At 43.2% G+C, this 13,589-nt stretch overlaps 1 protein-coding gene across 8 annotated transcripts in view; it reads right to left on the minus strand.

The window, feature by feature from the left end:
* The window catches only part of Fhod3 (formin homology 2 domain containing 3), a 412,004-nt gene that overhangs the window by 235,615 nt on the left and 162,800 nt on the right, over nt 1-13,589 (minus strand). For all 8 annotated transcript variants that reach the window (XM_050134860.1, XM_050134859.1, XM_050134858.1 and 5 more), the window contains exon 4: nt 4,288-4,355. In XM_050134860.1, the coding sequence (XP_049990817.1) occupies nt 4,288-4,355 (68 nt within the window). The remainder of the gene's footprint in view (nt 1-4,287; nt 4,356-13,589) is intronic.

A 13,589-nucleotide genomic window follows, 5' to 3' on the forward strand; every position in this document is an offset into this window, starting at 1 on the left:
ATAAAAGCCCTCTCCCTCCTCCGTCCGCTTTTCCAGCAGCTTATGTGAAAACTGGACATGCAGATGAGCTCATGTCTAGTCAGGAGGGTTTTCCAAGCATGTAACAAATGTTTATTGCTTTAACTAAAACTAGATTCACACATGACTTCATGGTGAAAAAGTGCGAACAAGCTCTCAAGAAACCACTCAAGCTAATCACTAATATTAATATACCAGAGAACCGAGCGTCTGGCAAAGGCACTCGGAAAAAAAAAAAAAGCACTGGACAGGCGAGACGGCGTTCATGAGAATAACTCAGACCCTTGGCGAAAATGCAGATAGAGCACCGAGGAAGGGGGTGCTCCTGGGTAATAAATACAGAGAAAGTCTTCCAAGTTGGCAGTGTCCTCGATTTTAAATACATATCCCAAAATACATAGGCATTAACGCGTGGTTCTTAAAGACACTGGCTTCAGGCTATTATGAAATTAAAATATCTTCACTAGCTGATAAGAGAGTACGTCCACATCCAGAATTTTCTATAGAAGCTATTTACTGACTTGTGATTTTTCTTAATTAAATTTTTTTCCATTTCCTGTGTGTGTGTGTGTGTGTGCAAGTCGAAGCACGTGTTTGGGGGCACATGACACAACATGCAGGCGGAGGTCAGTGGGCAGTGGGTGACTCTCCCTGCTGTCGCCTGAGTATTTGGGATCAAATTCAGAGTTTCAAGATTGGCAGCAGGTGCCCTTAAGCACCCCCACCCCCACCCCCAGGGATCTTATCAGCCCTGGAATCTGGTTTGTCTTGGGTGTTATTGTTGTTATTGCTAACGCTTACTAGTCAAAGAATAATTAATTCAATACAAATAATCAATGTCTCTATTTTTTAAGCTCTTAAAGTCCAAGTTTCTAAAAGAAACTCCACGTTTAGAAAGCGCAAGAGATGATGAAGATGTGGACCCAAAATTATGCAAGGCATCTACCTACGTCTTACCCAGCATGCTGCCTGTCAGATCCAGACTCGAAACTCATGCTTGCCAGCACCGTCCTTGTCTACACAGCACCGAACTATTTGTTCAAAACCATTTCATGAATCAGTAGGAAAACCTCAAGGGATGCACGCCAAGAAATAAATTGGTTCAAAGACTATAGAGCAAGTCTAAAATCGTGTATTTTGTTTTCTTTCTAACTTTTTAATTTAGGAGAATCCCGCTGTATGTAAACTAGTCTCGCATACACAGGTGTGAATGAACTCACAGGAATCTTACTGTATCATCATTCTCTCTTCTCCTGCTACATAACCTGAAGCAATTCTCAAACTGCATATCAGCTAATACACTATTCCTGTGTAGTTTCCAACTCTAGAATAGGTATTCATAAGAAACAATTTTTCTTTTTTTCTTTTTTCCTTTTCTTTTTTAAGACAAGGTTTTGCTGTAGCTTTGGAACCTGTCCTGGAACTAGCTCTTGTTGACCAGGCTGGCCTCGAACTCACAGAAATCCACCTGCCTCTGCCTCCCGAGTGCTGGGATTAAAGGTGTGTGCCACCACCACCCAGCATGAAGAAATATTTTAATATTAAAAAGACTATCAGACAACCAGTCAGTGTCCAAATTTCCAACTTTTTCATCACTATTTATACAAGACATCTTGGTTAGGTATTGTCAGTTTGACACAACTTAGTGTTGCCTGGAAAGAGGGAACCTCATTCAAGGAATTATCCAGATCAAACTGACCTGTGGTCATGTCTGCAATAGATAGTCTTGATTGGCAATTGATATGGGAAGGCCCAGTCCACTGTAGGCAGCACCATCCCTAGGTAGCTACGTCCCAGTTATATAAGAAAGCTAGATGAACAGGAACCAGAGATCAAGCCAGCAAATGGCATTCCTCCATAGTTCCCACCTAGGTTCCTGCCCTAAGTTCCAGCCCTGACTTCCTTCAGTGACCGACTGTGACCTGGAGGTGTAAGCTGAACAAACCCTTTCCCTGCATAAGTTACTTCTGGTCAGAGTGTTTTATGACAACCACAGAGCTCAAACTAGGACAAGATCCAAGTAAGAGCCGCAGATGGTAATTCATTTATATGAATCTAAAACTCAGAAACCTCTATTAACTAATCAATAAAAGATAATGTTCCTACCCTCATTAACTTATATGCTGAAGAAAGTCAGTCACCTTTTAGAGTAGCCCACAGTCTGGATTTGGCAGATCATTTACCTAAATTGATGTTCAATGTGTGCCTATGTCTTCAATTATTCATTGTTGGATTCATGTCTGAATCCAGGATTGATTTGTTGGCTTGGCCACATCATACTTTATATTTCTATCAGGAAATACCTAATTAATTCAGATGATACCTTGTTTCTGTCATGTTAGCAACTTTATTGTGTTATTAATTCATTAACGGATTCATCGAGGGGCACAAAACAGTGGCATTCTGTTGTTCCTTATTACCTAGAAACTTTCTACGAAGATTCCCTTTTTAAAAGGAGACTTCTTTTGACCTTAAAGTTCAATATGAAAAGGCAAGAAGAATTTGAGGTTCTAAAAATCTGCCCTTTTCTGAGTAGCCAGTCCACCAGCATTCACTACCTATTCGTGTTCTATTAGTGTCCTTGTGAATGTGTCCATCGAGTTGGATTTTTTTGCCCCACCTTTTTACCTAGTCCCTATTAACAAGAGAAACTCACTCTGGCTAAAATTATCTTCTACAAAGAAAATCTTTTAAAGAATAAAACAGGAACTGAAGGGAAGTGAAATCTATACATAAATCTAAAATTATAAGGGGAAAATAGTGAACCTAAACAGATACACTCCATACAAACCCACAGCCTTACTCTGCCCACTGCAGTCTCTCTGGGATCTGGAACCTGACCTAGTCCTCACTATGCTTTGATTATCTCCAAATAGGGATGAAAGGAAGGCTTGGTAAGGAGTGATAAGATGAAACCGGTGATGAGGGACTTGCGTGTCCACAAGGGAACACACCCCCAGAAGCAGGCTTTACAATACCCAAACTGGAATTAAGTGAACCGTCTACCCAAAGAAGAATGAACCTCAAGCTCACTGTATAAAATACAACCGTAGCCAGATCTACAGTCACCCCTACACCAGTTCATTTTCCATGAATGAACCAAAGTAGGACATATGCAATGTAACGATATAAATGTGAAGGTAATACTAAAGACTGCCATACACTGTGGGTACCTACCACTAGGGAAGAAACATGAACACGAAAGGCAACTACTGGTGGAGAGGCGGCCTGGGAGTGAAAGCAGATACTGATTTGGGGGGAACAGAACACGGGTCTTTAATTATACTCAAACGGGTTTTCTTTTTAAAAACTGGAATATAGAAAAAAAAAGACATTTGATTAAGCTGTCTTTACTTTTTATACTTGAAATATTTGACATAAATATTCTTCTCTGGAATTATGATCTAATTTCATTGTGTGTGATGTGTATATGTATTTCCATGTGTGTGGACACATGTGCAGGCGCATGTGGAGGCCAGAGGTTGACAGCAGTGGTCTTCCCCAAGGCCTCTCCATCCTCTATATTAGGCAAGGTCTCTCACATGAATCCAGAGCTCACCAGTTCAGCTGGAGAGGTTATCCAGATTCTTCTAGAATCCTGTTTCTGCCTGCCATCGTGCCCACCTAGCCTTTACCTGGTGTTGGAGATCCAAAGTGGCCCCAGTTCTTGCCTAACAAGTGCTTTCTATTATGGTTTAAGTAAAATGCTGTAGGTCCCCAAGTGGCAGTAGTGGGCAGCAGGCCATGAAATCACACCGCAGGTCCCTGAGCAGTGGCAAACAGTGGGCAGCGGGTCCCAAGACCACAGTGGGCCATGAAGGCAGCTGGGTCCCAGGCAGGGAGCCCCCGAGTGCCCCACGTGCCATGACCAAGATGGGCAGGCACACCATGCAGAGGAAGTGGGTATTTATTTAGTGGGGTGTGGAGGGGTTAAGGAAAAGGGGAGAAAGGGAGATGGCGGAACAGGAGGGGGAGGGGGAGAAATGGGTATAAGGAAGCTAGACAGAGCTGCCTCTTTGGGAAAGAGAGGGAAAAGGGAAGGGGCTCAGGCTGCCTTGGTGTTAGAGACGGGGGGGGGGGGAGCAGGACGAGGCCTGTCTCTTAAAGGGACAAGACAGACCATCACATTCCCTACCCTACCATCTTGTGATGTCATCTAAACAGACTTTCCTATTTGTAACAAACACAGGTGCAAGATTGTATGTATCTAGCTCCCAAACAAAGCAAAAGCAGGACTGTAGTATTTTGGTTTTTGATTTCCCTTTTTACCTGAAATATCTGCTTCAGCGAGAAAAGGGCCCTTCTTAGATCTCGGCCACTGGAGTTGTACAGTTTTTCTGAAACAAAGAATAGGACAATTAGTTTAGTTGACTCAATGAATGGCATAAACATAAGAAATTATGAAGGATGACATCTTCTACCAGGAAAACGACTACAATGCCACCACTCAGGTCACCTCAGGAGTGTGAAGAATGACTCCTATACATCATGCCTGATCTGTTACAGGTGCCAGGGAGAGGCTCTCTCACCCCATCTTCCTCCTCAGTACAAGTATGTTCCTAGGGTTCAACAGACTGTTTTCTGGCTTGTAGCTATTTCCCAACCACATTGAGAAAACCAACACAGCCTATACAATAGATTTCAGGTAAATAGTTTATTTAAAAATTTAAAATTGGGAACTTGTATGATAGAGTATAGCATAAAATAATATAGAAATTAGGAATCTGTGTGATAGAATAGAGCATAAGGTCACTTCACACCTAACCCCTTGAACTGTGACTTTCAACCCCTCGTGGGATCAGGTAACGGAGGAGCACATGCACACACACACACACAGACACACAAACCAAAAAAATGTTTCTGAAAACACAATAACCAAAAGTTGGTTCATAACCAGACAAGTAGTGAATCTCAAGGTGTGCGTGGCATCACTCGCCTCTGCTGCGTCACATGACTTCACTGCAGTCTGGACTCTGAACACACAGCATAAACTGTCTGCATTGTCCACGTCACATAACACCAAAGGACTTTCGAAATGCTTCAGCTCAGATTTGAGACAATTGTGTGTTATGAATTCCGGTGTTCTTAGTGTAACATGTCTCCTCTTAGAGAAATACAGAGATGTAATTGGTAACTAGGACTGTGGTCATGAGTGGGATGCACCTGCTATGCGTGCTAACTCTGAAGGTGACATGCCCTGGGAGAGACGTGGAAGCAAGCGGTGTTAAGCTGCAGCATTTGCGTCGAAATAGCAGCTTAATTTATTCAATTCCTATAATAAAGTGCTAAACGGTATATAGTTTCTTGTGTGAACTCTGGTAATTGATCTCTTTCAAGGATGTATCTAGTTCATATAAACTGTTACAGTCTTATGGAAATGGAAATACTTGTAATATTCCTGGTCCCCCTTTTATTGACTTTAGCAGTCTCTCTCTTGGCTTTGATATTGATCTTGTGTGTCTAATAACCTTTGATTTAACAGTCTGGGTAGAGTCATAGCAATCACATTAGTCTTTTCCAAAGTCAGCTGTGGGCTCGTTGGTTTTCCCATTCTTCCTGCAGTTTGGCTCATTGATTATTGTCTTCTTTGTGTTTGCTTTCGGTTCCAATTGCTCTCTCTTTTTTCTAGTTTCTATTTTTAAAAAATAATTTCTTGCTGTAAAATAGGTAACTGGAACTTTTCCCTCTAGGGATTGAGCACAGGGCCTCCAGCATGCTAGACAGGCACTCCACCACTGAGCTGTGGCCCCAGACCATCTTTTTAGTGGGCAGGACCTTCACTAACTAGTTTCGTGTCTATTTTGGAAAATCGGCAATGATTCTCCAGTTTCTTCTAAGTAATGCTGGTTTTTTAATTCAAATTTTATTAATACTGAATATTTCAAATATTAAATTCAAATGTGAAGGGGCTGAAGAGATGGCTCAGTGGTTAAGAGCACATACTGCTCTTCCATAGGACCCAAGTTCAGTTGCCAGGACCCATGTCAGGTGGTTCACAACCACCTATAACTCCAGCTCCAGAAGTTTTCTGAGCTACATGGACATCTGCATATACATGTGCACAGACAAGCACACGTGTGTGCATACATTCACAAATACAAAAAAACACATTTAAGATATAAAATAAATCTTTAAAATCCAAGTAGAAATAACCTAATCCTGTAACAGTTTTGACTTGTGGTTTACTTGAACTATATCACTTATTTCTAAATATACAGGATTTTTCAGATGACTATCAATTTCTCAACATCAGAAAATACGATTTTTTTTTTTTTTTTGGTTTTTCGAGACAGGGTTTCTCTGTGGTTTTGGATCCTGTCCTGGAACTAGCTCTTGTAGACCAGGCTGGTCTCGAACTCACAGAGATCCGCCTGCCTCTGCCTCCCAAGTGCTGGGATTAAAGGCGTGCGCCACCACCGCCCGGCAGAAAATACGATTTTATGGCATTAGAGCTTTTAGCTATATTAAGGTGTACTTTATGACCCAGAATATCTTGGTGAATCATTCATGTATATAAAATGGCATGTATTCTCTCATAATTAGGAGAATTGGTCTATGAATATCCACTGGGTCAAGTTAAATGATAGTGTTTATAAACTCATGCATATATGTGTGTGTGTGTGTGTGTGTGTGCGTGTGCGAGAGAGAGAGAGAGAGAGAGAGAGAGAGAGAGAGAGAGAGAGAGAGAGAGAGAGAGAGAGAGGAGAAGGAGGAGGAGGACTCACAATGTAGACTTGGCTGGTCTGGACTCACTATGTGGACCAAGCTGGCTTCAAATTCACACATATCCACATGCCTCTTGGTCCCAAGTGCTGAGATTAAAGCCATGAGCTACAATGCCTTGTGTTTTTTTTTTATCTTCTTACTGATTTTCTATTTACTCATTTTATAGACTGATATGAAAGGAATGCTGAGTTATCCAACTAGCAGGCTGGATCTGTGCATTTCTGCTTTGGTCTCCATGAGTTTTTGTGTTAGCTTTCTGTTTCTACCGCTAGATATATTCACACTTGGGGATGTTATGACTCCTTGACTCAATGACCTTTTATCATCATATGTCTGTCTTTATCCTTGAGAGTATCCCTTATTTTAAAGACATGATTTTGGCATCAATATGATCACTTAGGTTTAGCATTTCTATATCTTTCCCATTCTTTTATTTAAGCTCTCTACATAGAGTTTCCAGTGGACACCATTGCATCTCACTCTTATGCCCTCTGATGATGCATGCGTTTTTCACAGTGCAGAAACTGAATCCAGAACATGCTACAACCCAGGCAAGCTCTCCACCACTGAGCTACACACCAGGCAAGCTCTCCACCACTGAACTACACACCAGGCAAGCTCTCCACCACTGAGCTACACACCAGGCAAGCTCTCCACCACTGAGCTACACACAAGGCAAGCTCTCCACCACTGAGCTACACACAAGGCAAGCTCTCCACCACTGAACTACACACCAGGCAAGCTCTCCACCACTGAGCTACACACAAGGCAAGCTCTCCACCACTGAACTACACACAAGGCAAGCTCTCCACCACTGAGCTACACACAAGGCAAGCTCTCCACCACTGAACTACACACCAGGCAAGCTCTCCACCACTCAGCTACACACCTGCCCTTTGCTTTAATGAGTGCACTCTTCCCACTGTACCCCTACCTCTGGGGCATCACAGGTGACTCTACAGTGCACAAGGACAGTGACCTCAGCGAGGTTCCCACACTGATTATCACCCTTTGGTAAGAAAACTCCTCTAGAAAAGACGAAGACATCTTTGTGAGGTCTCCAAAGTCCCGTTTGTCCAATGCCACTGAATTCAAACAAACTAAAATTCCTCTAAAGGGAACACTTGTCTAGTCTGACATCTTTAATTTCCACTGCCACCTGTTTCAACACTTTCTATTCCAAATGAAGCAACATAGAACAGCATTCTTTCTTCCCTAAGAATGACTTTGCTCATGCAAGAGAACTCCCTTAGAAGATTCTAATTTTTAAAGATTTATTTACTTTTATTGTATGCATATAGGTGTTTTGCCTGCATTATTTTTTGCATACCGCATGTGTGCACTGCCCACAGAGACCAGAAGATGGTATCAGATCCCCTGGAACTGGAGTTTCTGACAGTGGTGAGCTGCCATGGATGCTGAGAATTGAATACAAGTCCTCTGAGAGAGCAACACATGTTCTTAACTACTGAGAAATCTCTCCAGCCCAAGAGAGTCACGAAATTTTAATATAGTTTTTTTAGTATCAAATATCAAAAGAACAGCTAAAATCCAAAATTATATATATATATGTTAAAGTATTTTCTCAGACAATCTGCCTTTTAATTCCATATGCTACAGACTGTAAGGCAGAATTTATGCCAGAAATCCCACATGTAATTTTTAATAGACAGCTTTCTTTATCCTTCAGATATGACTGGTAGCTGTTTTATGTTTGGATACAGGGTCCTCTCTCCTCAAGTTCTCCAGATCTGTAGTCTTGCACAATCACATGTGAACAAATGTCACACACTGGCCCCTTTGTCACAGGAAAGCCACAGTGGAGCCATCTCCAGTACATAGGAAATAGAAGTCCTATCTGTTAGTTACTGTTTAATACTATTGTGAAGAGACACCAAGACCATGGCAACTCTTTAAAGCAAACATTTAATTCTGGTGGCTTGCTTATATTTCGGAGGGTTCAGTTCATCATGGAAGGGAGCATGGTGGCATGCAGGCAGGCATGGTGCTGGAAAAAGAGCCAAGTGTTCTACATCCTGCAGGCAACAGGAAGTCGACTGACTGTCATACCGAGTGAAGCTTGAGAAAAAGAAACCTCAAAGCCTTCCCCTGTAGCACAATTAATGAAAACCCAGAGACAGAAATTTGAGTTCAACCTGAAGGTCAGAAAAACAAAACAGCCAGCCACTGGCTCTTACCTCTACTTCAGTCCGAAATGGTGATCCTGCCTCCAGGAATCTCAGAATGTATGAGAGCTGTCTCCTCCCATCTTATATTCCTCTCTAAGGCTGGGACTAAAAGTGTGCACCACTACTGCCCAGTTTCTCTGGGAAACTAATGTGGTTACTGGGATTACAGGTGTGTGTCACCACTGCCTGGTCTTTAAATCCGATCGGTGCAACTGTTTTACTCTCTGAACTTCAGGAAAGGTTTATTTATTAAAATACAAATGAAATGCCACTACATGCCCCCACAGTGACACACTTCCAGAAGAAGCTGTGCTGGAGATTGAAGGTGTGCCCTTTAGCCTCAAGGTGCAGATTAAGGGTGTGTGTCATCAGGCCTCTTCCTCCAACAAGGCCACACCTCCTAACAGTGTCACTCGCTATGAGCTTCTGGGGGCCAATTCCACTCAAACCGCCACAGGTCCTTCCTGGTTGCTGAGACAAAACATGCGACAGACTCAGCTTCAGAGAGGAAGGGATACTCTGCCCACTTTCTTCTTATTATTCTGCCCAGGCCTCCGGGCCACAGACTGGTGTCACCTGCATTCAGGTTGGGTCTTTCCTCCTAATTTAAACCTCTCTAGAAACGGCTCAGCAGATACTCCTATGGGCATTCTCCTAGGTGGCTCTAAATCCCATCAAATCGACAATCAAAATTAACCATCATAATTATTATTTCTGTAAACCATTTATCCCAGGGTTTTTGTTTGTTTGTTTGTTTGAGTTTTTGGTGTTTTGTTTTGTTTGTTGTGTCTTTTTTTTTTTTTTTGCTTTTTTTCAAGACAGGGTTTTTATGTATAACAGCAATAGCTGTCCTGAACCTGTGCCCGCCAGTCCATCAGTCTTCAGATAAAGAGGCTACACAGCTCTTCTAGACCAGTCTGCCTCTAACTCAGAGATCCACCTGCCTTTGCCTCACAAGTGCTGGGATTAAAGATGTGTGCCACCACCACCTGACTTATTTCAGTAATTTTTAAAAGCATTTTGGAGTCAGAAACTCTTACTCAAACTTCACATACATGTTGCAGGAAAAAATATTCAGACACACAGAATGTGACAATTTCTGAAGACATGGGGACCTGGAAACTTCCTGTGGGCCTATGTGGGATTCTTCTATTCATTTCAGAGTCAAACTCTTTTCTAATTCTAAATCTGATGCCTTTCTTTCCTTCAGGCACTAGCCCACTTAATTCTAAGACAAGAGATGTGCCAAACAAAGGAGTAAAGAGACATTTAGTGATGCCAGGGAGACAGCTCAGTGAGTGAAGTGCTCGCCACACAACCACAAGGGCCTGAGTTCAAATACCAAAACCCATGTAAACCCAACACATCTACAGTCCAACTACCCCTGTGGTGAGATAGGAGGCAGACACAGGAGGACCCCTGAAGGCTCAGGGGCCAGCTAGCCTGGTGTCTGCAGTTAAGCTTGAGACAACAAAGAGACCATTTCAAACAAAGTGGAATTCACCTGTACATTGTGGTACACAAGTCTGCGTGCGCACACACATACACACACACTCCAAATACCCAGGGCACAATTCAATTCTCGGGATGATGACCTGTCAGCCAAGAAGATAGCTCAGTATTGCAAATACCAGACCTTAAGGAAATGCCAGAGGCAAGAATTAGTCCTTTCCTGTGAGAGAATATTCTTGCACACTGTAAAGATTTGTCACTTGTATTGGTTTAATAAAACACTGATTAGCCAATAGCCAGGCAGGAAGTATAGGTGGGGAAACCGGTCTAGGATTCTGGGAAGAGGAAAGACAGAGACACAGTCATCAGCCAGAAGCAGAGGAAGCAAGATGAGAAAGCCTCACTAAGTAAGGTACCAAGCCACAAGGCTAAACATAGGTAAGAATTATGGGTTAATTTAAGTTGTAAGAGCTGGTTAATAATAAGCATGAGCTAATAGACCAACAGTTTATAATTAATATAAGCCTCTGTGTGTTTAGTTGGGACTGAAAGGCTGTGGGACCAGGTAGGACATAAACTTCGGTCTACAATCCTTCTAAGCACTGGAGGTGAATAGCATATAAGAAGCTGTTGGTAGAGGGGATACAGATGATATCCAGTTGTGCAGTGATATGCATAGCTTATGGTCTGACATTGCTACCTGCTGGGCCCAATCCAGGTCTTCACCCTTCAGATGGTTTCCTTGGAAACCACATCTCCATCCTCATCTTCATTGAAGAATACAGCCCAGGAAAAGTTCTTCATATGTCTAGACTCAATCAGTTTGAGAAAATAGTTGTCCTTCAGAATTTGAAGAAGTGACTTGACCTTGGGAACCAATGAAATACTTTCTTCTCTGTCTTCAGAAACCATCCATGCTCAGAGGTAAAGGCAGAATCAGATAAGATAGGGTAGACTACTGGACAAGCTGAAAATTCTGTCCCAGACATGCCTTTTTCATCCCCAGGATCAAAGAATAGTAGAGAAGAGGGTCTTCAGAGGTCCTTAGTTCTTCTGCCTCTTCTTTATACTCCAAAGAGAACCCTAAATATGTTCCCAAAGTGGCCAGTTGTTCACATTGTCCTGAAACAGGCTGCTGGCCCCATGACATCATTTTATGTCATTTTGAGTGGCAGCCTAAGCCCCAAGGGACCCAGTGATGAGACTGAGTTGGGTGGTCTTGGCTTTGGTCTCCCTGTCTCTAGCTATTGCTCTCTTTCTCTTTGTTAACTGTCCTCCTGCTTTCTTCCTTTTTACACTTCATTTTTCTCTTCTCCATTAATTACCATCTGGAGAACTTCAGATACTTATTTCATCATCGGCTTTCATACTGCCTTTAAAAGACTTTAAAACTGATGTTAGGTGTCTTAAAAATTAAACAATGTAGGAGGTCCAGCCCATTGTGGGCAGCACCATTCCTTAGGCAGGCAGTCTTGGGTTATACAAAAAGGCTGGCTAAGCCAGTGCAAGACAGAAAGTAAACTTCCATAGACTCTGCCCTAGTCCTTGCCTTGAGCTCCTGACCTGACTGCAGTGATGAACTGTGACCTGGAAGTATAATATTCAATAAATCCTTTTCCTTCTCAAGTTGCTTTTTGTCAATTTTTGTTTTGTTTTGTTGCTTTTTATTTCAACAACAGGATAAAAATGGGAACATAATACCTTTGGACATAGACCCAAGGTTCTGTGTACAGTGTGTGGGCGGATGGTCCCTTCCAGGCACAGCATTTGTATTTAGGGAGTCACCTCTTGCCATCTGTATGATTTCCTGTATGCTAAGAAGACTGCCTAAGCTCAGAGCCTTCTGGGCTTTGGGGACCCTCAGCAAGACACCATCACTGCCTTGGAGACAGAGCCTTTGTTTGCTGGGGTCAATGGATCTTGACAGGGAAAGGCTCTCCTTCCCTGCCCTGGACACGCTGAGAAAAGGGAGTAGCTGTTGGGTCTTGGAGAGAAGATAAGGATCATTAGCTGGGGTCAAAAGGGACCGGTCTGACATCAATCATGTGACCTAGCAGAGATGGTGAAGCTCGGGAGTGCACCTGCCCCACGCCAGGGGGCAGGCCTCTCCCTTTCAGTGTCCTTCAAGAGAGGAGCAGCCATTCATCCAGGGCAAGTAGCGTAGCATGCAAACAAAATGGAACCAGCGCAGAGACCCAGTTTTGAAAAGCACAGCTCTAAGGAAGGTTTATAAAAGCCAGTGGGGGTGGGAAGAACCAAAGATCCACGGGGAAAGAATATATGGCCATATTTCTACGATTAAATATAGCAAAATGAAATGGCGTTTGCTCCCACAGCCAATTCGCACCTAACTGCAGATTTAGACACCTGGAAGAAGGAGCCCACGTTCTAGCTACTTCCCTTCTGAGTGTATTTCAGGCGGTGGGGCCTGCATCAGCTCAGTGAGCAGAGACAACATGGTGGGCCCAAGCTCTCCTGTTCTGCCTGAACAGCTGCATAAGCCCAGCATGCTTGGAAAGTTCACAGGAGCACAACCTGAACGCAGTTTCAAATTCTGCTGGGCTTCAATTATAGAAAAGACCAAAGAGCGCCTAGAGTTAGGCTCCGCGTGTCCTAGCCTGTCATTAGTCCATACTCCCTGATGACACACAACTTTTATCTAAAGTCAGCTCCACTGAGTTCCCAAAGAGCAGTGGGTCCTGTAAAAAGATGTCAGCATGAGACGATGAGCCGTGCGCCAGGGTTCCTGCAGGAGAATGTTGGCATTTTGTTCTAAGGGCACCAGAGAGACTCTGGGTTCACCTGGGATGCTTTAGTCTCAAGTAAGATAATTCAGCCTGAGAGAGGCAAAAGGACAGCTGTCCCAAGTTTAGCAGAAAAGCGCCAGCCGTGCTCCCAGGGGTGCACCAGCCAAGCTCTCGGGGGTGCACCAGCCAAGCTCTCGGGGATGTGCCAATGCTCTCAAGGGTGGGGGTCTTACCACGAGCACAGCCCTGACCCCCCCCCCCGTTGGCTTTTAGAAAATCTCTAGGTCTCCGGTTTTACATTTGCAAAAGAAAGTATTGGAACATTATACTCCTGAAGTGGCTTATAGTAAAAAAGACAGGCTCTGTCGTGGTATCAAAATCCCAGAGCAAATGGGCTCCATCCTCTGCTTGTGGGACGTGGCATGGGGCAACTGCACTGGAAAGCATATTGATGGTT

The sequence above is a fragment of the Alexandromys fortis genome, unplaced genomic scaffold (assembly GCF_014885135.2).
Source record: "Alexandromys fortis isolate MF-2015 unplaced genomic scaffold, M_Fortis_MF-2015_v1.1 scaffold_25, whole genome shotgun sequence".
NCBI classification, from domain to species: Eukaryota; Metazoa; Chordata; class Mammalia; order Rodentia; family Cricetidae; genus Alexandromys; species Alexandromys fortis.